General features: G+C 47.5%; 1 protein-coding gene across 3 annotated transcripts in view; it reads left to right on the top strand.

Annotated features, from left to right (window-relative positions):
* SUMF1 (sulfatase modifying factor 1) overlaps positions 1-23,819 on the top strand; it is a 71,502-nt gene that overhangs the window by 42,536 nt on the left and 5,147 nt on the right. For 2 of the 3 annotated variants that reach the window (XM_060180791.1, XM_016191200.2), the window contains exons 6-8: positions 769-883; positions 6,982-7,095; positions 16,243-16,302. In XM_060180791.1, the coding sequence (XP_060036774.1) occupies positions 769-883; positions 6,982-7,095; positions 16,243-16,302 (289 nt within the window). Of the gene's footprint in view, positions 1-768; positions 884-6,981; positions 7,096-16,242; positions 16,303-21,933; positions 21,998-23,819 lie in introns of all 3 variants that reach the window. The other variant, XM_060180790.1, reaches the window with a different exon arrangement.

Here is a 23,819-nt window from a genome sequence, read left to right on the forward strand (position 1 = left end):
TCACAATACCTGCTGTACATGTTCTCCCAAGCAGTGTCAGGGGCTCAAACCCAGGTCTTTGTGCATGGTGAAGTGGTGAGATGAGCCACTCCTGATACCCTCTGTGCCCCTTCACCGGGCAGTTCTTCTGTGTTCTCTGTTGTATCCTTTATTGAGTAATAATACTGTGGGTGTGAAGATAGCAGAGATCACCGTGTAGCCCCAGTCACTGTTCTTCCTCCTGGGCTTCTGGAAGCCACTCCACACAGGCCATCAGCCTCTCTCAGCCCCCACAGTCCAGCTCTGGTCTGTGAGGGTCCCCTGTGGCTCCCCATCCCCCTTGGAAGCCCTGCAGGGTGGCCATCACTCAGAGTCTCCTGCTTGCTGCCCTGATCTGAGCGTTCCTGTCCTCCCATCCAGAGGCCCCTGGGAGCCTGGGCCCTGGCCTGCTGGCCTGAGATTTGCACAAGTCAAGCCTGAGTCCTTGATGAAACTCTTTCTTTGTATATTAGAAGCGAAGCTTGCTCCTGCCCACTCCTGCTCTCAGCCCCCACAGTCCAGCTCTGGTCTTGAGGGCCTCCTGTGGCTCCCTATCCCCCTTGGAACCCCTGCCCTCCCCTCCCCTCCCCTCTCTTCCTCTTCCTTCCTCTCCTCTTCTCTCTCTCCTCTCCTGCCCTCCCTTCCTGTCCCCTCCCCTCCCCTCCCCTCCCCTCCCCTCTCCTCTCCTCTCCTGCCCACCCTCTTCCTGGTGCCCTGCAGGCACCAGGCTGAGCCTCATCTTCCCCACAGGCTCTTCCCCTGGGGCAACAAGCTACAGCCGAGGGGCCAGCACTATGCCAATCTCTGGCAGGGCAAGTTCCCAGCCTCCAACACTGGTGAAGATGGCTTCCGGGGGACTGCACCTGTGAGTAGCCCAAGGTGGGGGGACAGGTGGTCATCTGGGGAACCTATGTCAGAGGTGCTGCCCTTACTTCAACCAGCACTGTCAAGGAATGAACCCAGAGTTATGCAGGCACATTCCTGCCAAGTGCCGCCTGATCCAGAGTTTTCCCACTTTTTAATTTGGATATAGGGAGAGTGTAGAGAGTGGAGGGTTGACTAGAAAGAGGAGGGACACCATGGCACTGCTCCAGCCTCCATGGAGCTCCCTGGGTGCTGTCCATGGTGCTGAGAGAGGAGAGACCCCCCCCCCCCCCTACCATCCATGGGGCTCAGCCTTCTGCATGAACACCTCACAGCACACCAGCTCTGCTGAAGGGGAAGGACGAAGGTCCCTTTTCCAGGAGAGAATTCTGAGCACAGAGAGTGTAACCCACTTGTTGAGGTTGCATGGCGCAAGGCAGCACAGCTGGGCCAGGCCTGCTCTGCCCGTCCTGCACGCCCTCACGTGTGTTGCTGGTGCGTGAGTCCCAGTCCCTGGTCAGTCTGTCGGTGTATGTCTTCTGTACTCCCTTCGGGGCACATGCTAAACATGTCACCATGGTGAGAGGAGCAGTTCTGCCCAGACCCCCGTTGTTTCTTAGCCGGGCAGGCTGTCATACAGTGAATCATGCTGTATTGGACCTCTTAATGTTGTCAATGTTGGTTATTTTTAGTGCCTTTTAAAAAATTTTTGCTAAACAGTTTGCTATGTTTTTTTTTGCTAACAATGCAACATTGAACATTAAAACTTAAAAAAAAAATTTTTAATATTTATTTATTTTCCCTTTTGTTGCCCTTTTTTATTGTTGTTGTAGTTATTATTGATGTCATCATTGTTAGGACAGAGAAAAATGGAGAGAGATGGAGAAGACAGAGAGGGGGAGAAAAAGAGAGACACCTGTAGACCTGCTTCACTGCCTGTGAAGCAACTTCCCTGCAGGTGGGGAGCCGGGGGCTCAATCTGGGATCCTTACACTGGTCCATGCGCTTTGTGCCACATGCGCTTAACCCGCTGTACCACCCCCCGACTCCCAAAAAAGCTTTTTAATGCTTTATTTTTATCTTCTTATGCTTGATAGGCAGAGAAATTAAGAGGGGAGGGAAGAGATAGAGAAGGAGAGATATCTGCAGCCCTGCTTCACCACTTGTGAAGTTTCCCACCTGCTTGTGGGGACTGGGGGCTTGAACCCAGACCCTTGTGCACAGTAATGTTTGTGCTCAACCAAGTGCACCACTGCCCAGCTCCCAACAGTGAACATAAATTGTTTTTCTTAATGTGTGTATGTGTGTCTGTTACTGTGGAATGAACCATGTCCTTGCCCTAGTTTTTTTTTTTTTTTTTTTATTCATTTTAGAGAAAGGTCCACAGAGGACAGAAGACAGAGAGAGGACAGCCACCTCAGCACCACCCCACCCTCCATGGAGTTCCCTTGGGTGCTGTGCCTGGTGTTCCCATACAGTACTGAGGCTCACACCCAGGTCCTCTAGACCTCCCAACCATCTAAAGAATTTTTTTCTTTCCTCTTTTTTAAAATTAATTTTTACTTGATAAGACAGAGAAAAATTGAGAGTAGAGGGAGAAGGTAGAAAGGGAAAGAGGGAATCGGGCGGTAGCGCCGCGGGTTAAGCACACATGGCGCAAAGCCCAAGGACCAGTGTAAGGATCCTGGTTTGAGCCTGTGGCTCCCCACCTGCAGGGGAGTCGCTTCACAGGCGGTGAAGCAGGTCTGCAGGTGTCTGTCTTTCTCTCCCCCTCTCTGCCTTCCCCTCCTCTCTCCATTTCTCTCTGTCCTACCCAACAACGACAACATCAATAACAACAACAATTAAAAAACAAGGGCAACAAAGAGGGAAAATAAATAAATATTTTTAAAAAAAGGGAAAGAAAGAGACAGCTGTAGCCCTGCTTGCAAAAGAGATGCAGAACTTCCCCTCCTGCAGGTGGGAACCAGGGGCTTGAACTTGGGTCCTTGCATGTGATGACATGTGCACTCCGCCAGGTGGGCCACCACCTGGCCCCCTCCTCGGAAGAATTTTTTAGAAGTGGATTTCCTAGCAGTGAAGTTAAAGAGTTGTAACTGTGGCAAGGCCCAAGTGTTCTCAGAGCACGCGGGTGCCTTCTCCTCGGGCGTGGTGAAGTTCTCTGCTGTCGCCTGGCTGCTTCTCCACTGGCAGAGGTCTCCCCTGAGGCAGCCCTGGCGCTGTTTCTTCTTCAGACAGCAAGGCGGGGAAATCACACCTTACGGGGCTTCTTGTTACCCAGAATACTCTCCTTTCAACAGTCTTTCAAACAGTTGTCATTTTTCTAAGCGCCTGTGCTTTTGTTTCACGCAAAGATCGTTCTTCCAAAGTGTATCTGTCAGTGTGACACAGACACTTTATTGAGAACATGACCAATTTGTGCCAGAATTTCAACTGAAGTCACTAGTGAGAAAGAAATGCCAAGGCGTCTTTGAAAAAGATGGAAAGTGAGGAGATGACTGGACCTACTAGGAATTCGAACATGGTCTGAGCTGTAATAGTTGCCATAAGCAAAGCATCACAGACTTTTAACATAACTTAAGGTTTATTTTTCTTTTAATTTTCAAACTTTATTTATTATATTTGATAGGACAGAGATAAATTGAGAAGAAAGGGGGATAGAGAGAGAAAGAGAGACAGCTGCAGCACTGCCCCACAGCTTGTGAAGCTTCCCCCATGCAGCTGGAGACTGGGGGCTTGAACCTGGGTCCCCACATGGAAACTTAATCGGGTGTGCTGCCGCCCAGTCCCCAAGGTTTATTTTGTTATTAAAGATTTTTAAAAATTATCTTTATTTATTTATTGCATAGAGACTGCCAGAAACTTAGAAGGTAGGGCGAGATAGAAAGGAAGAGAGAAAGAGAGACATCTGTAGCCACTCTCAAAGGTTTCCGCCTGCATGTGGGGACCGGGGCTTGAACCTTGGCCTTGTCTATTCTTTTTGGAGGAGCTGCACAGCTTCGGTTGGAGCATCCAAAAACTGGCCAAGGATTAGAAGCCCCAGTGTAATTCACACAGCCCTCAATTGGAAGCCAGATGGAAATGCAGTCGGTCACACTTCATTATGTGGGAAAAAAGAAATTCCATGAATTCACAAGGTTAAGAAAAGGAACAAAATGATTTGAGTGTCTTCAAAAAGGAAGTTGTCTTTGAAAATCTCTTCTTAAGCAAAGGCTAGAAGAGTTTGGAAGCCACTGAGAGAACTAAGTCACTGCTGTGCTTCCTGTCATTTAGTGGACTTATCTGCTCTGCGTCCCCTCCTCCCCAGCTTGGCTCCCCTGCTTTGCGAAAGCTTTGCACCCTGGTTCTGTCTGTGGCAGTCTTGTGTAGCAGACTGTCTGAACTACTTTGAAATGTGATGTGGTCGGGAAGAGCCTGCAGGGTCGCCTCACGCCACCCTCTGCAGCAAACATTCTTGTGATGTGTGTTTCCCTTCCTTCCTTCCTTCCTTCCTTCCTTCCTTCCTTCCTTCCTTCCTTCCTCCCTCCCTCCCTCCCTCCCTCCCTCCCTTCCTTCTTTCTGCCGCCAGGATTATTGCTGGGGCTTGGTGCCAACGAATCTACTGCTCCCAGCGGCTATATTTTCCTCTTTTTAAATTCCCCTTTCTATTTTATTTGATAGGACAGAGAGAAATTAAGAGGGGAGAGGGAGATTGAGTGGGAGAGAGAAAGAAAATAGAGGGTTACGGGGGGTGGGTGTGGGTGCACCAGTCAAGTGCACATATCACCATGTACAAGGACTTGGGTTCAAGCCTCTGACCCCCACCTGTAGGGGCTCACTTCACAAGTGGTGAAGCAGGTGTGCAGGTCTTTATTTTTCTCCCTTCCTTTCTGTCTTCCCTCTCTTCTCAATTTCTCTCTGTCCTGTCAAATTAAATAAAATGGGGAAAAAATGGCCTCTGGGAGCAGTGTATTTATAATGCTGGTACCAAGCCTCAGCCATTAACCTTGGTGGTAATAAAACAATAAAAATAATAAATACATAAATGAATAGCTAGAGAAACTAGAAGGTTACTTAACTATAGGAGGGGTAATTAGCTGATAAGGTAAAGTTAGTATCTCTGGTGAGTAGGTATTAAATAGGAAAGACAATGAAAAGAAAAAGAAAGGGAAATAGAAGACACAGTTGTGGAAAAGATCATGAAAGTGTAGGTATTCCTTACTAGTGTAACATGTGCTCACCCAGGTGTGCCACTGCCCAGCCCCGTGCATGGTTTTCTTTTTTTAATATTTATTTATTTCCCTTTGATGCCCTTGTTTTTTTTTATTGTTGTAGTTATTACTGTTGTTGTTATTGATGTCATCGTTGTTGGATAGGACAGAGAGAAATGGAGAGAGGGGGAGAGAAAGGTAGACAACTGCAGACCTGCTTCACCGCCTGTGAAGCGACTCCCCTGCAGGTAGGGAGCCGGGGGCTCGAACCGGGATCCTTACGCCGGCCCTTGCGCTTTGTGCCATGTGCGCTTAACCCGCTGCACCACCGCTCAACTCCCCGCATGGTTTTCTTACAAAAGTACATCCCCCTGCTGGGTCAATAGTGACTGGGGCTGAAGATGAGGTGGGCGTGGGAGCCAGTGGGCAGGACCGACTTGCCCTGGGTTCTCCTGTGCAGAAGAACACAGTGCTGGCTGGAAGAGAGTTTGCCTAGTACAGCACACACTTGAGGGTACCTGAGGGCCTGGGTTCCAGCCATGGCACCACATGAGAGCACCATGGGCAGCCCTGAAGGGGGGCGAAGCTGCCTCTATGGTGGAGTGGTGCTGTGATGTCTCTCCTTTGAAAGTAAATAATAGGCTAAGGAGATAGCACAGAGGTAGTAGCACATCAGATTTGCATGCCTCAAGGTTGCAAAGGCCACAGGTTCAATGCCAGGCACCACCGTCAGCCAGAGCTGATCAGGGCAGTGGCTTACAAGTAAATAATAGGGAGTCGGGTGGTAGCGTAGCAGGTTAAGTGCAGCTGGCGCAAAGTGCAAGGACCTGGGTAAGGATCCCAGTTCTAGTCCCCGGCTTCCCACCTGCTTCACAAGCAGGTCTGCAGGTATCTATCTTTCTCTCCCCCTGTCTGTCTTCCCCTCCTCTCTCCATTTCTCTCTGTCCTATCCAACAACATCAATAACAACGACAATAGTTAACTACAACAATAAAGCAACAAGGGCAACAAAGGGGGATAAATAAATAAATAAATATTTTTTAAAGTAAATAATAACAACAATAATAAGATGGAATACTACTTAGCTATTAAGAATATTGAAGTCACCTTCTTCACCTCATCTTGGTTGGAGATTGAAGGAATCGTGTGAAGTGATGATAAGCCAGAAAGAAGGATGAATATGAATGATCTCACTAATGGACAGAAATTGAGAAATAAGAGCAGAAGGGGAAACAAAAAGTTGAATTTGGACTGGGTTTGGTGTGTTGCACCAAAGTTAAGGACTCTGGGGAAGGAGTGAGGTTCAGGTCCTGGTGCAGGATAGGGGTGAGAGTGTTTGGCAGAAAACTGAGAAATCTTTTTTTTTTTTTTTTTTAATATCTTTATTGGGAACTGAGAAATCTTACACATGTACAAAAAAACTGTATTTAATGGAAGCCGTTAATCCCCCAATAAAAAAAGTTTAAAAATCATATATCTGTGTGTGTGTGTGTGTGTGTGTGTGTGTGTGTGTGTGTGTGTGTGTGTGTGTGTGTGAAAACCCACACTGGTAGACCTTGAAGCTGCAGAAGCATAACTAAGTGAATGAAATGAAATGAGAGCTGCTTGTGGCCTGCTGTGCTCAGCTCCAGGGACAGAACTGCTAGTGCTAAGCCGAGCCTGATGGTCCTGTTGGCATGTGGAGAGCCCACTCCCAGCTGCCCCAGCCCGTCCTCCAGTCCCAGCTTTCAGCCATGGTCACTGTATTTCTGTCGGGAATGATTTGCTGAATTTCACAGCAGATGCTCCGGACTTGCCCTTGGTTTCTAGTCCCCTCAGAGTCTTCTCCATCTCTGGAGGCCTGGGCTCACAGTGAAGCCAGTGCTCAGCTCCAAGAGCACTTTTCCTGAATGTTCCTGCTTGGTTTCAGGTGGACGCCTTCCCTCCCAATGCCTATGGCTTGTACAACATGGTGGGCAATGCCTGGGAGTGGACCTGGGACTGGTGGGCTGTGCACCACTCGACCGAGGAGACACTGAACCCGGTAAGTCCCCAGCATTGGACCTGGAAAGGGGACTCCCTGCCCCCAGTACCCTGCCCTCTGGGAAGTCCCTGCCTAGGTGCTTAGCTGTCCCTCCCCTCTGCCAAGTGCCCCCCGTGCATTTTCTGAGCTGCAGGCTTGCTCACTGGTTAAGAGAACCTGCCTCAGCTTCAGAAATTCTTTCTGGTCTCCCTAATCCGATCAGAGCGAGGTATATAAATAGCCAGGCGGAGTTCATTAACGTTTTTATTAATAACTAGCTCCCTAGGGTGTTTATCAGGCAAGCTAACTGGGCTGCCTGGGTCAAAATTGCCAGTTGAAATTCTGGTTTGAGAACATTCTTTGGTGGTGCATCTGGTTGAGCACACATATTATAATGCGCAAAGACCTGGGTTCAAGCCCCTGGCCCCCATCTGTGGGGAGGGGGTGCTTCATGAGTGGTGAAGCAGCACCATAGGTCTCTCTCTACTCTCCCTCGCCCTTTCCTCTCGATTTCTGTCTCTTATCAAATAAATAAAAATTTAAAAAGGAAAAAGTGCTAAAAAGCATTATAAAAAAAGTAAGATAGTACACTTCTTTTTCTTTTTTACTGGGGGCCTTGGCACTTTGTGGGGGAATGCTGAGTGATTGAGTGAGTACTCCCTGAACTAGGGGTATGTTGGCTGAGTGCACTCAAACCTTGGAGGTCTGCCGTGACAGTGTTTATCTAAGTTCTACCTGGATTTGTTTTGTTTTTTGCCTCCAGGCCCAGCACTACGAACCCACTGTTCCTGATGGCCGTTTTTAAAATGTTTTATTGGATAGGACAGAGAGAATGGGGGCTCAAACCTGGATCCTTGCATGGGTTCTTGTGCAGAGTACTGTGTGTGCTTTACCAGGTGCGCCACTGCCTGGCCCCCAGCTGTACCTATTGGGGACATGCTGTCATCTCCTCTCTCCTAAACCAAGCTCTGGGGAAAGCACTGTCTTTAAGAAGAAGGTTACTGGGGGTGGGGGTGGGGGCTGGGTGGGGGTGCACCTGGTAGAGTATAGATGTTACCATGCCTAAGGACCTGGGTTCAAGCCTCTGCTCCCCACTTGTAGGAGAGAAGCTTCACAAGCAGTACTGCACGTGTCTCTCTTTATTGTTATCTCCTCCTTCCCTCTCAGTTTCCCTCTGTCTCTATCCAAATAAATAAATAAAAATAAAACTTTTAAAAAATCTTTTCTGTTGTACAAGCAGATTGAAGGCAAATAATGCATGAACATCTTCTGACAAGACTGGGGACTAATACACTGAATTATATTTTTAAAAATATTTTATTCTAGGGAGTCAGGCGGTAGCACAGCAGGCTAAGCGCATGTGGCGCCAAGCGCAGGGACCGGTGTAAGGATCCTGGTTCAAGCCCCTGGCTCCCCACCTGCAGGGAATAGGAGTCGCTTCACAGGATACAAAGCAGGTCTGCAGGTGTCTGTCTTTCTCTCCCCATCTCTGTCTTCCCCTCCTCTCTCCATTTCTCTCTGTCCTCTAACAGTGACATCAATGACAGCAACAGTGATAACTACAATAACAATTAAAAAACAAGGGCAACAAAAGGGAAAATAAATAAATAAAAATATATTTTATTTTAATGAGAGAAAGATACAGAGAGAGACCAGAGCACTGCTCAGCTCTGACTTCTGGTGGTGCTGGAAATTGAACCTGGAACCTTAGAGCCTCAGGCGTGAGAGTCTTCTGTACAGCTCTCTTGCTGTCTCCCTAGCCCTACGCTGAATTTTAAGCTATTGCCCTCTGAATAGCAGAAAGATAATGTGAAAGGTGCCAGGTGGTGGTGCACCTGGTGAAGTGCATATATTATCAGGTACAAGGACCCAAGTTCAACCCCCTGCTCCTCACTTGCAGGGGGGACTCTTCACGAGTGGTAAAACAGGTTTGCAGGTGTCTGCCTCTGTCCTATCTAATAAAATAGGAAGAAAAGAAAAAAAGAGAGACAGAAAGAGAAGGAAGGCTTCTTAGTGGAGGGTTAGGCAGCTCAGGGTAGTTGAGGAAATTGCCAGATTCCATGCCTCAGGCCGTGCTCGGAAGCAGAGATGGATTTGTGTGAAGCGTAGGATTTTCCCTCCCAGAGGAGCTCGTGGGCTGCTGGTGCCTGATCTGGAGACTCGGACCGCCTTCCCTGGGTGCTGATGGGAAGGCCGGGCTCTTCAGGGACTGTGCTCACCCTCTTTCCCCACTGGCTTGGGCATCGGGGCTGATAGAAGTGGCCATTCAGCCCCTCTCTTTCAGGGGTGCCCTGCTAAGGGCTGGTGGGGAGGCACCGATCCCTCTTGGCAGGGGGATAGGGCTTGGCGTTCGCTGTCAGAATAGGAATAGAATTTCTCTTCCGTTCAGCTCTGAGCATCTGCAAGTTTGGAAGGGGGGTGTGTGCCAGGCGGCAGAGTCCTGGCAGTCTGTGAATGCATTCGCCTTACCATCTGTCCTGGAGCCGGGTGCTGATTGGCGCTCAGTTTTTTAGAATCACTTGGGTTTCTAAGGATTCACAGGAATATTCACATTGTCTCCTCACCCAACACTTCCAGGCTTCACCTGGGCCGAGGTCCTTGCTCTGTGGATTGCCCTCCTTTGAGGAGTCTCTCTGGCCCAGTGGTTTCCTTTTCTTCCGGGTTGGGTTGGGTTAAAATGTAACCATTTTGAGAAACAGACCTCAATGTTGTAGAAAACTCCCATTCTGTTGGGGGCCGGGCAGTAGCACACATAATGTGAAGCTCAAGGATCCTGGTTCAAGTCCTCAGCTCCCCCACCTGCAAGCAGTGTGTAGGTGTCGATCTTTCTCTCCCCCTCTGTCTTCCCCTCCTCTTTCGATTTCTCTCTGGCCTGTCCAACAACAACAGTAACATCAACAATGGAAACAAAAAGATGGCCTCTGGGAGCAGTGGATTCATGGAGTAGTCACGGAGCCCCAGAGATAACCCTGGAGGCAAAAAAAAAAAAGAAAGAAAGAAAGAAAAAAAAACCCTCCCATTCCTCCGTCATCCGGCCTTGCTCCGTCATCCGGCCTTGACGTGGTTTTCCTTGTTCTGATCCCCATGGACAGTCACAGCTGGCTCCTTGTGGGCCGTGCACTGCCTCCCCACTGGGACTGCCTTTTCCCACTTGCTTGGTTAGGGCAGAGGATCACAGAGCAGAGATGGCTGCTGGAGACTGAGGAAAGAGAGAGAGAGAGACTCGGAAATGGCCCTCACTTCCTCCCCCTGAAGTCTGCAGCCTGCCCCCCTTGCTGACACCTCTCAGCCCTGCCTGTGACAGAAAGCCTGCGTGCGCTTTGCAGCTGAATGGAGTCCAGTCTTCCAAGAAACACTCCTGCTCTGAGCAGCTGAGTCCCTGCTGCCCGCCAGCCTTCAGAGCCAGAGCGTCTGCCTGTTGCTTTTGGTTGGCACGTTGGCTCTTATGGCACCAGGGAGAATGTGCTCCTTTCCTCCACTCTACACTGACGGTGGACTTCACCAGGGCACCTGAGCACCCCCCACCCCGTCTGTCCTCCCTGCTCTGCCGCTTCACGAGGCCACGCCTTGTCCTGCAGGGTACAGCAGTTGAACTTGGGGTGCAGCCAGTCCCCTGGCCTGAGGTCACCACAGAAGGTTGCTGGCAGGGACTGAACTTGATTGGGTCTGGGTCTTGTGTCCATTGTCTGTTCATCACCTAAACACCATACTGTGACAGTCATGCAAGAAAGGACAGTGTCAGTCTCATGCCTGGTGGCTTGGTCAGCAGCCCTGACCACTCAGCAGAACCGCCAGGCTCCTGGCTCACACTGAGAGAGTGATGAGAACCCTCTGTGGCCCCTCTCCTCTCCTCCCTCTCCTCCCTCTCCTTCCTCTCCCCCCTCTCCTCTCCTCTCTTATCCTCCCCTCCCCTCCCCTCCCCTCCATTCTCCTCTTCTCACTTCCTCTCTTCTCCCTTCCCAGCTACATGCTGGGGTCACTGAAATCTCCATCTCACAGCCAGAAAGAAGGTCACCATGTGGCCTCTGGCAGCAAGCTCCCCAGAACCAGAAGGGATGATGGTGTCCTCACAGGCAGCTGAGGAGGCTGAGTGAGGGCCAGGGGACATTCCCTGGTTTGTCAAGTGAGAAGGTGGCAGAGCCAGGAAGCGGAACTCAGCTCCCAAACTGCACAATTCTGGCCTCTGGACAGCGTGCTGGTCCCCCTCCCACTCACAAGCAACACTTTTTATGTGACACACTTTCAGCAGAGCCAGGCAGTGGTGCACCTGATTGAGTGCACGTTATCATGCACAAGGACCTGGATTCAAGGCCCTGGTCCCCACCTGCAAGAGGGAAGGTTTACAAGTGGTAAAACAGGTCTGCAGGTCTTACTCTCTGTATCTTCCCCTCCACTCTCAGTTTCTTTCAGTCTCTACCTGATAAATAAATAAATATGCTTTTTCAAAGACGAAACTATACCCCCTAACTCTTATGATCCTACCAGTCACTGTTAAATCACTAATAAAAACTATTATGTTCAGAAAAATCACCAGCATAACCCAGTGGAAAAGGGTTGGTTTTCCTGTCTTACCATTCTCTTCCCAACAGCAAGGCTTTTACTTCCAGATCTTGGGGAAGAACACGTGAGCCATGCACCACACCTCAGACATTTGCTCTGAAAGGAGGAAGGTGACAGGGCTGCAGGCAGGGACTAGGGGACCCTCCTTCAGACCCCCATCTCAGTGTCCTCACCAGAGGACAGCACTCTTCCCCTGCAGAGCTGACAGTGGAGACACTGAGCCCTTGTCTACTGTCCAGGCATCGGGGCAGCCCTGGGGGAATCCTGCTCAACTCAAAATAGCCTTTGGCGAGAGCTGATGGCTTCACTCCTCAGCACCTGCTCATGTGTTGTCACGGAGGAATGCACAAGATACCCAGCTCATTTTGGGAGGTGAGAAGCGTGGCCCTGGGGAAGGCCAGATAGCGAAACCATTTCTCACTCCCTGCGGGGCTGAGTGACGCTGTCCCCCATTCCCTGAGTCAGGACCAGAGAGCACAAATTGCACAATTTGGTCTCAATGCCTCCACAGAGTGGTCTTTGACTAGATTAAACTTTGAATATATTAAACCTATATATATTTTTTTCAGGAGGTTGCCTGGACCCCCAGCTCATCATTCTGGAATTAGATGGATAGAAGAGTCAAGAATTCTGTCCTTATTGTTAGTTCTGTTGGTTTCTGAGCCCTCGGGTCCCTTTCTTTAGGATGACACTTTAATATATATATATGACTAATGATTTAATAGTGATTTACAATGGGGTATAATTCCACACCCCTCCCACCAGCAAAGTCCTGTTACCCTGCCTTCTCCAACGGTAGCCACCATCATTCTCCCAAGATCATAGAAATGGGCTGACTATAGACACATGATTTTTTTCTTTTTTTAAGTTCATGTGCTTCAATTTTCTGTATTTCATGTACAAGTGAAATTATCCTGTAGATTCATTTCTCCCCTTCTTTCCTTCCTTCCTTCCTTCCTTCCTTCCTTCCCTCCCTCCCTCCGTCCCTCCCTCCCTAGGCATAAGCCCTGCCAGTAGGACAGCACTCTTTGTGTCACTGAAAAAACTTTAAATATATTAAACCCCTAAGTTTATCAGGAGGTTTCCTGGACCCCCAGTTCATTATTCTGGAATTAGATGGATAAAGAGTCAAGAATTCTGCCCTGTTTTTTGTGTGTTTGTTTGTTTTAGGTAGTGAAACCATTGAGGGGAACACTCTTTTTAAATTACCTATTGACTTTATTTATTCCCTTTTGTTGCCCTTATTGTTTTATTGTTGTAGTCATTATTGTTGTTGTTGGACAGGACAGAGAGAAATGGAGAGAGGAGGGGAAGACAGAGAGGGGGAGAGAAAGATAAACACCTGCAGACCTGCTTCACCGCCTGTGAAGCGATTCCCCTGCAGGTAGGGAACCAGAGGCTTGAACCAGGATCCTTACACCAGTCCTTGTGCTTTGTGCCACCTGTGTTTAACCCACTGCGCTACCGCCCAACTCCCAGCTATTGACTTCTCATCTACTTAACATTGGTTTATGATCATGTAAGACTTGAAGAGAACCACTGCACACTGGTACACACACGGCCATGGAGCTCCCTTCACACTGGCCATGAGGCTCTCCTGTGGCGCGCTGGTTAAAACTCTAGGCCTTGGACCCAGCAGATGACATGCTGTACCTGGTGTGCTCTCAGCCTTGTTTTTTCCCCACATTGATTTAAAGTTGGCTTGCAATCACATATAATTTCAGGAGTATGGGCCCAGATCTGTGTGTGTGTGTATGTGTGTGTGTGAGACCACACTTACCACCCATGTTCCATTGCCGTCACACCAAAGACACCTCCCTGCCCCCACAACATCCCTCTACCCATTTTCCTCCAGCAGCCACCACTTTTCACAGTCTAAAAAGAATTCACTGTTTTAGACACCCAGTTTTATGCATATGTCTTCTTTTTATATATGGCTTCTCAAGAATTGCTGCCATGGGCCCAGGCCCTCCAAGGGACCGTCTCCAATGAGAAAGAAAGCCATCCACGGCGTGAGCCAGTGGAAACCCATTTAGAAGTGTCCCTGTGTGTGTTAACCGAGCGTGGGTGAAATGCACAGCTGGAGGAAATGAGTGTTTTCATTCATTCTTCTAACGGGATAATCACCATGCTGGGCTGCTTCCTGGAGGAAGGAACGTGGGGTGTTCCTTGCTTTGAGAGTTTAACATTCAGGTCTCCCTCTCTCTCTCTCTCTCTGACCTCTGGCGGTTTATTTTCTGCCCACCACCTTGTTTTTCCTCTCTGCGTGGCCAGGCCTGTCCTAAGCTCCTCTCCATGTTCCCGGGGCTGGGGACAGTGACGCTTCACTGGAAAGGCTTTCTGGGGTGGCAGGTGGCTCACCTGCTGGAGCTCATGCCTTACTCTGCACTGGCCTCGGGTGTGAGCCCTGGCACTGCAGGTAACAGCACAGACAGCACTGAGGGAGCTCATGGGTGGTGGAGCGGTGCTTTGTAGGGTTTTTTTTGTTTGTTTTTGTTATTGCCTCCAGGATTATTGCTATGGCTTGGCACCAGCACTATGAATCTACTGCTCCTGGAGGCCATTTTTTCTATTTTTTTTGTAGGACAGGACATGGAGAAATTGAGAGAGATGGGGAAGAGAAAGAAGGAGAGAGAGAGAGATAGACACCTGAAGACTTGCTTCACCACTTGTGAGGCAACCCTCCTGCAGATGGAGAGCTGGGGGCTCAAACCGGGATCCTTGTGCGGGGTCCTTGCACTTAGTACTGTGTACTCTTAACCCGGTGCACCACCACCTGGCCCCCCAAAGCAGCTTCTTCATTGATGAATGCATGAGGTCTTTAAAAAGATTCTCTAAAGTCTTGAACAATTTCAGCACCTCCCATGTCTATTTTCTCAGTTCCAGAGAACTCTGATGATAGGGAACTTCCAGGTTAATGTATCTCGCCATCTGTCTGCCTATCTTATCTATCTTCTATCTATCTCCCTGTACCCTCTCAATTTCTGGCTGTCTCTAAACAGTAAGGAAAGATAATAATGAATTATATACACACACACACACATATATAATATAGTCAACCCATATCTGTGACCCAGTAGAGAACTATAGTGGTTGCCATGAGTTGGGGCATAGAACTCTGGTGGTAGGAGTGGTATGGAATTATACCTCTATTATCTTTTTTAAAAATTTTCTTTATTGGGGGATTCATGTTTTACAGTTGACAGTAAATACAATAGTTTGTACATGCATAACATTTCCCAGTATATAACAATATAACCCCTACTAGGTTCTCCTCTGCCATCCTGTTCTTAGACCTGAACCCTCCCCACCACCCACCCCAGAGTCTTTTACTTTGGTGCAGTACACCAACTCCAGTCCAAGTTCTGCTTTGCATTTTCCCTTCTGTTCTTATTTCTTAACTTCTGTCCATGAGTGAGATCATCCCATATTCATCCTTCTCTTTTCTGGCTCACCTCATTTAACATGATTCCTTCAAGCTCCGTCCAAGATGGGGTGAAGAAGGTGAATTCACCATTTTTAATAGTTGAGTAGTATTCTGTTGTGTATATAGACCACAACTTGCTCAGCCACTCATCTGTTGTTGGATACCTGAGTTGCTTCTAGGTTTTGGCTATTATAAATTGTGCTGCTATGAACATATGTGTACACAGATCTTTTTGGATGGGTGTGTTGGATTCCTTAGGATATATCCCCAGGAGAGGAATTGCAGGGTCATAGGGAAGGTCCACTTCTAGCCTTCTGAAAGTTCTCCAGACTGCTTTCCACAGGGGTTGGAACCAATTTGCATTTCCAATAGCAGTGTAGAAGGGTTCATTTGTCCCCACAACCTCTCCAGCATTTGTTGCTGCTACATTTTCTGATGTATGACATTCTCACAGGAGTGAAGTGATATCTCATTGATCAAATGAGTGGTACATTTTAATCCAAGTCATGGGACCTAGAGCTTTATTTACATTTATTTACATTTCTCTGACAATCAGTGACTTGGAACTTTTTTTTTTAATGTTTGTTGGCCTTTTGGATTTCTTCTTTGGTGAATATTCTGTTCACATCCTCTCCCCATTTTTGGATGGGGTTCTGTTATCTTATAATCTTATAAATCACTAATAAAAATATATTTCAAGGGGGCTAGGCAGTGGTGCACTGGTTCAACCTGCATGGTTCAGCCATACACGGGATCTGGGTTCGAGCCCCTTTATCTGCAGCAGGGAGGCTTCATGAGCAGTGAAGTAGGACTGCAGGTATCTCTGTGTTTCTCTCCATCTCTGTCTTCCCCTCTCCTCTCAGTTTCTTTTTCTATCCAATAAATTTTTTTAAAAAGTCATGGGGCCTGTTAGGAATGAATATTTGATTCTGGGTCTGGTTGAATGACTCAGCACTTGTCAGATCTCATCGTAAGTGGGCATTTAGGTCCCGGGAGACAGCTCACCCGGAGGCATGTGCACCGTAACCAAGCCCAAGGCTCTGGGCTAGATGCCCAGCACCACACCGGCATCTGTGAAGGCCCAGGGGAAGGGGTGGTGGGGGTGGGGCTGCAAGTTAGCACTGTTGGGAGAACAGGCAAGGTCACAGTGGACTAATGTGCTCTCTTCTCTCCACCCCCAGAAAGGGCCCCCTTCTGGGAAGGACCGTGTGAAGAAAGGAGGCTCTTACATGTGCCACAAGGTAAGGCTGTGTCCCAGCTCCTGTCTGCTTTTCTGCAAAGAAAGGTTTCTGGAGGAGCAGAGAGGGTTCTCCAGACTTGGCGGAAATGACCCACCATGTCATCTGTGGTTCTCATTAGGATAGAGGTAGTCCACTGGAAACGGTACCCCCTCCCACAGATGTCCCATCCAGCCCTGCTGATGGAAGCACATCCCCAGCAAAGCCAGAGAAAAAACACGTCATCTGTCTCAGACAAGGGCTGAGTGGCCCAGGGAGCTGGGGTTGTCGGTGCTTGTTGGCAGCCCAGCTCCACCCAGTGCCTTAACTGCCTGACTGGAGTGTCTCGAGAGGACCCTGGGTGTTCCATGAGCCAGGTGGGCCTGGCCCCTTTCCTGGCACTGAGTCCCGAGCATTCTGTGGATTCCTGGCTCTCAGTTGAGACTGGATTTGTGTGCTGGGAAGGAAGCCGTTCTTGTGTCCTGGGAACTGACTGGGCTTCCGGGGTCAGCACCAGGTTCACAGGGTGTCTGCTTTTGGGCCAGAGGTTCCCGTATCAGAGGTGCTGTGATTGTCAACCAGGCTTGGGGTTTGTGAGAAGGAACCTTTAAGAGGAATTTGGAAGCAGAATACTACCTCTTCTCCTCTCCACTTTTCTCTCTTCCTTTCTTTCTCCTTTTCTTTCTTTCCTTCCTCTCCCTCTTTTCCTTCTTCCCTCCTCCCACCCCCCACTCTCCCCTCAGATCATGTTTTTAGTGCCCCTGATGCCCTCCCCCCCACTCCCATCCCCACGCAGAGATGCCCTTTTGCAGATGATAATTGTAGGCGTGTAATCCAGTCAGTCTCGGGGGCTAGAGACTTAAAGCCACCTCTAATGGCTCCAAATTAAGTTACTAATTTGGTCACCGAGGCACCGGCAGGCTTTGCCCTACAATAGTGGCCTTGTAGAACTCTTGTGGATGAGAAGCCATTGGGATCTCCACCAGACTCGAGTGCCGCTCTCTGGGGTGTAGTGTGTGCGGGCATCAGCAGTCTGGAGGTCTCCAGTGAGAATAACAGAGAGCTGGGGCCTGAGAGAATCTCCTGAGTGTGGGTCTGTGGCTGTGCCCTAGGCACGCTCATGGTGTCCTGTGCTCATGCAGCACCAGTGAGAGAACTGAGGGTATTGGGTGTGCACAGTCCTGCTGAGTGACCTCCCTCACCCACGTTTTAAAAATGCTTCATGTCTGGGGGCTCTGAGCTCCCAGGTTCACTCTCCAGCACCACCATAAGCCAGAGTGGAGCAATGCTCTGATAAAATAAGCAAATAAACAAATAGATAGATAGATAGATCGATAGATAAAAATTTGGAGGCCAGGTGGTGGCACACCTAACTAAGCGCACATACTACAGTGTGCAAGGACCCGGGTTCAAGCCCCTGGTCCCCACCTGCAGGAGGAAAGCTTCACATGTGGTAAAGCAGGGCTGCAGGGGTCTCTCTGTCTCTCTCTTCCCTTTCAATCTCCCCCTCCCCTTTCAGTTTCTCTTTGTCTCTATCCAATAGTAAGAATATTTTAAAAATAAATAAATAATTTATAAGTCTGGGGAAACCAGGAGGTGGTGCACATGGTTGAGTACACACATACCAGGTGCAAGGACCCAGGTTTGAGCCCCTGCTCCCCACCTGCCTGGGGGAAGCTTCACAAATAGTGAGGCAGATATGTAGGTGTCTCTCTCTCCCTGTCTGTCTCCTCCTCCCCTCTCAATTTCTCTCTGCCACATCAAACAGAGAAATAGATCCTTTTAAATTCTACAAGCCTAAGAGAGAGGCTTTGCTTTGGTCCAGTCCAGCACAGCCAGCCAGAGTTTCACTTTATATTTTCCCTCACTGTCCTCGTATCCTAAGTCCCACCAGTGAGTGAGATCATTTGGTATTGGTCCTTCTCTTTGTGATTTATCGTACGCAATGTGACACCTTTAAGTTCTGTCAAAGATATTGCAAGGGAAGTGACTTTGTCATTTTAAACAGGTGCATAGTATTCCATTATGTGGGTATATAACACAACTTTCTCAGCCACTCATTTGTCACTGGGCATCTGAGTTGCTTCCAGATTTGGGCTGTTACAACTTGTGCTGCTAGGAGCAGACATGCATGGGTCTCTTTGGATAAGTGTCCTTTAGGTAAATCCCCAGGAGAAGAATTGCTAGGTCACTGGATACGTCCGTTTCTCTGGTTCTGGTGAGTCTCCAGACTGGTTTCCATGGTAGTAGGACCAACTTATGTTCCCACCTGCAATGTAGGAGAGTGCCCCTCCACAGCTTCTCCAGCAATCAGTCTTTCCACCTTTTCTGATGAGTGACGTTGATATTCTCTTTATTTATTTTTTAATATTATATTTATTAATGAGAAATATAGGAGGGGAGAGAGAGAGAGAGAGAAAGAACCAGACATTACTCTGGTACATGTGCTGCTGAGGATTGAACTCAGAACCTCATGTTTGAGAGTCCAGTGCTTTAGCCACTTTAACACCTCCCAGACCACTTCTCTGTATTTTTTTAAAAGAATTTTTAAAAATATTTATTTATTTATTGGATAGAGACATCTAGAAATTGAGAGGGCAGGGGGCAACAGAGAGGGAGAGAGACAGAGATACCTGTAGCCCTGCTTCACCATTCACAAAGCTTTCCCCCTGCAGGTGAGCACTGGAGGCTCGAACCCAGGATCTTGCACACTGTAATATGTACACCGCCACTGAGCCCTGATATTCTCTCTATATATAATTTTACTTTTATTAGCTATTTAATATGGGTTTACAAAATCTAAAATGATGGGTATATTTCCACACCGTTCCTACCACCAGAGTTCTGTGATGTGTGACATTCTCACGGGTGTAAAGTGGCATCTCATTGTCTTTATTTGCATTTCCCTGATCATCAATGACTTTGAGCTTCCTTCCTTTCTTTCTTTCTTCCTTCCTTCCTTCCTTCCTTCCTTCCTTCCTTCCTCCCTCCCTCCCTCCCTTCCTTCCTTTCTTTCTTTCTTTATTCCCTTTCGTTGCTCTTGTTTTTTATTGTTGTTGTTGTTGGACAGGACAGAGAAAAATGGAGAGAGGAGGGGAAGACAGAGAGGGGTAGAGAAAGATAGACACCTACAGACCTGCTTCACCGCCTGTGAAGCAACTTCCTTGCAGGTGGGGAGCCGGGGGGGCTCGAACCGGGATCCTTACGCTGGTCCTTGGGCTTTGCGCCATGTGCGCTTAACCCACTATGCTACCACCCCACTCCCTAGCATTCTTTATGCTACCACCCCACTCCCTAGCATTCTTTTCATATTATCTATTGGCCATGGGATTTTGCCCTTGTCCTCCCCCCATTTTTGACTGAGGTCATTTGTTTTGTTATTGTTGAGTTTGGTGAATCCTTTGTATGTTTTGGATATTATTAGCTCTTTGTGTGATGCATGGCATATAAACATTTTCTCCCAGTCTGTGGGAAGTCTCTGTTTCAGTGGTAATTCCTTTTGCTGTGTAGAAGCTTTTCAGTTTGATACAATTCCACTGAAAATTATGTTTTTAATTGTAAATTAAAAGCAGTCCCCTAGTTCATTTCTGCACCTGTTGGGGTTCACAGACACACCACCAATCTGTGGTCACAGACTGAAACTATTCAAGCTGTTGCCACAGCAGCACTGAATTTTACTGCTGGAAAGTCAGGCCTCCCTGGAAAAACACATGATTCTCCCCTGATCTTTTTAGGGTTGTGTCTCAGACCCTCACATTAGCCCTTTCTTCCAAGAGGTCAGGAGAGCCCCCTCCCCACAGGCTGGCAGGGAGCTGCTTGCAGAGTGCTTAGCCACACTGTAACTGGATGATTCAGACATGGAGTTGGAGTTGGGTCTGGGCAGACTGCCTGTGCCTTGCTGGGTGGTGAGCCTCAGCTTTCACATCTGTCCTTCACTTACAGCTACACCAACTGCAGATTTCCCATGGGAAGAGACCCACAGTGTTAGAGCACTTGACACAGCACCCAGCTCATTGGGAAACTCAGTAACAGGAGCTGCTGTGGTACCATCCTCCTTAATCATCATCTCTGTTATAATGGGACTGGGACTGTGTCATCTCTCTCTTACTCTCTCTTTCTCTCTCTCTCAAGTATTTATTCCTTTTTGAGTAAGGAACCAACTAACGAATTTCTAGCTAGATAGGCAAAATACTGTAAATAATGCCCTGACACATGAAAATCAACTGGAAACACACACACACACACACAGAGAGAGAGAGAGAGAGACCAGGGAAATATCCCAGTGGTTCTGCAAAAGACTTTCCTCCCTAAAGCATCAGAGGTTTCAGGCTCAAGCCCCAGCACCACTATAAGTCAGAACTGAACAGTACTCTAGTGAAATATAAAAAGTTGGGGTGATTGGAGGGACATAGCTCAGCTGGTAGCACACATGCCTTCCTCGCATGAGGCCCTAGGTGCAAGCCCCAGCATGATGTGGGAGCACCATGGACAGCACTGGGGGGAGAGGAGCTCCATAGGGCCTCAGGCATCATTGAGAGTCTTTCCATCACGTTATGTTGTCTCCCCAGACTGAGAGAGCATTTACAGAAGTGGGGTGATGCCCCAGAAGAATGTTGGTCCATACTCCCAGAGGAGGGAACTGTTAGGGGAAGATGACCAGAGAGCTCTCACTCAACCCCAGTTCCACCAGGACCCAGAACATTTGTGACCAGGGACCTTTGTTTTTATACCGTCACCGAGAAGGAAGAGAATCTGGAAAACACCAGAGGAAGTCAGGTCCTATTTCATTTATCTGAGAGGGAAAAGGAAGTATATGTGGAAGTGTAGGTGTGGCTTAGAAAGGAAGTGTAGGCAGGGCCATAGAAATGAATAAAAACTGGAATATATATGGTCAACCTTGGGCGAACTATGACAGTTTCTGCTAGAGGAGGATGAGGACACAGAATTCTGGTGGTGGGAATGGTGTGGAATTATACCTCTATTATCTTAAAATTTTCTGATTCAGTATTTATATCACTAATAAAAGGTTATAGAAATGAAGCACAGGGCTGGAGAGCAGCACCTTGGTCACAGGGCAAGCAAGGTTTGAGCAGCCATCAGACTCTGTTGCCTCCTGAGCATCCTGCTAGACCAAGGCTATAATTGGTCTTTGATTATTCTTGATTCTCTTTAAAAGGGCACAAGCCAGCAGAGCAGGGAACAGCTGGTGATGAGAGTCCCTGATACCTGTCCTGTGATTTTCCGAGTCCAGTTTTATTAGCATGTTAATAACTGGCATAACACTGACAGCTAATCTTCCCCAAGTTTATCAGTCTCAGGCCAGCCCTGAACCAAGGCCATATCAGGCCACCCTGTCGTTTGAAGCTGGGGATGGTCCTGCTGGCTCCTCATAGGATTACAGAGAGGATTAAGTGAGTTCTCTCATGTGATGGTCCTTAGAACAGTTACTTCACTCCACACTCAATAAACCTTAGCCTTTGTGCTTGATTGCTGCGAGATTAAGAAATCTTCCTTGTTGTCTTTGAATGTTGTCAGATTAAGTTATCTCTCCTAATGTTTTTAAATGTCGTTAATCTTCTTAAATCTCTCCCTTTAGCCAGCCCTCACCATAGTAGGAATACTTCACCCTTCTTCCATTTCCTCTCAACTTACTAGGAAAGTCAGTTGATGTGGAGTCAGAAAGGGTGGCTGGGAAATGGAAAGACATGAGTTCTAGTATGTGAGTTTCTATAATAATCATTTTTTCATTATGAGACTACAGTTTCCTTACAGCTTGCCTTTTCCCCTAAAAGTCTTCTCTCATAAAAACCATGTCACTATCCCGCTGGACTCCAGAGCCCCAAGGCTGGTAAATGATTGTCTTAGCACAGAGAACAAGCTCAGGTTCACATGGTAATTAGCTATTTTGGTGAAGTAGGGCTGCACCATGTCCTATCTACTACCCCTGTTCTTAATTAATAGAATGACCCACATTCCAGCCACTTAGAAGACCTAACCTCATTAATAACCACCTTTCAGTGCTAAAAATAGAATTGGGGAGGGGGAAGAGCAATGAGGACGTTTATAATCAGGTCACTCCTTAGTGACAGATTTGTTAGTCACTCATTATTGGAATTTAAAATGAATTCTCAACCAGTGTTTGCCTAGTGAATGAGCATATGGAAAATGGAAGGAGAGTGTGAATTGATGGTTTTCTCCTAAGATGGGTCCAACTTCCCAGCACTAACTTGCTTTTTAACTTAATTTAATTAATTTTTTTGCTAGGACTGGGCGTCAGCCTAACTCCACTGTTCTGGTGATCATGGTTTTTTTTTGTTGTTGTTGTTGTTTTTTGACAGAGAGTGAGAGATGGAGGTGGGGGAGAAGGAGAGACACCTGCAGTACTGCCCAACCACTTGTGAAGCTTCCTCCACCCCCACCCCCACAGTTGGGGACTGGAGACTTGATCCCTAGTCTTCTAACATGGTAGCCCTTAGAGTTGCATTTTAGGGTTGAGTTCTTTATGGCTTTGTAGACTAAAGGAAGAAAACGCTAGCTCTTTTCATTGTCACCATGGACTGAATTCTTGTTATGCAAACAAAGCATTTGCTTTGCATAAAGATTAGCAAATAAATAAGCAGAAAAATGAAAGTAGAAACCATCCTTCTTATTCCCTAAAGAAAACTTTTGAGGCCCTGCAGATATTACGCAATAGTCTTCCAGGTGGCGAAGCCAGAACTGGGCAGTGCTCTGGCCAAAAACAAAACAAATTGGCAACAGAAAACAGTGTCTTTGGTAAGAGGGAGTCTAGCGGCTAAATCTCCAGACTTGTAAACTTGAGGTCTTGAATTCAACCCCTGGCATTACATATAGAGTGATACTCTGATTCTTCCATTCTCTCATAAATAAACAAATATTTTTAAAAGAAAAAGAAAACTATTGATACTGATCTACTAAATTAGTATATATTTTTACTTTTTCTTACTGCAATGAGTTACTCATTTTTAAATGAGGCATTGCAAGCTTTATATTCTTTGATTTTGGAGAGGGAAGGAGAAAGAGAGGGAGGCGGGGGGGAGAGAAGGAGAGAGAGAGAGGAAGATAAAGCATAGTACTATTCTACTTACATGGAACTCCACTAGTACTATCCATGACTTTCAAGATTATCCGATAGCAGAGTATAATTCCACACCACTCCCACCACCAGAGTTCTGTGCCCCCCACCCCCCTTCCAGTGGTAACCACCATAATTCTCCCAAGGTCATCAATGATAGGTTGACTATATATATATATATATAACATTTTCTACCCTTTTTTCAAGTTCATGTTTTTCAGTGCTCTATATTTCACAGATGAGTGAAATCGTCCCATAGTTGTCCCTTCCTCCCTCCCTCCCTTCCTTCCTTCCTTCCTTCCTTCCTTCCTTCCTTCCTTCCTTCCTTCTAAGCATAATCACTGCCAGTCCTATCTGTTTAGTCCGGAAGGACACATAGTAGTCTTATTAACTGCTGAGTAGCAAGCACTCCATTAAGTCTCATGACTTCTTTTTATTTATTTTTTTA

Source organism: Erinaceus europaeus, chromosome 21, assembly GCF_950295315.1.
Source record: "Erinaceus europaeus chromosome 21, mEriEur2.1, whole genome shotgun sequence".
Taxonomy (NCBI): Eukaryota; Metazoa; Chordata; class Mammalia; order Eulipotyphla; family Erinaceidae; genus Erinaceus; species Erinaceus europaeus.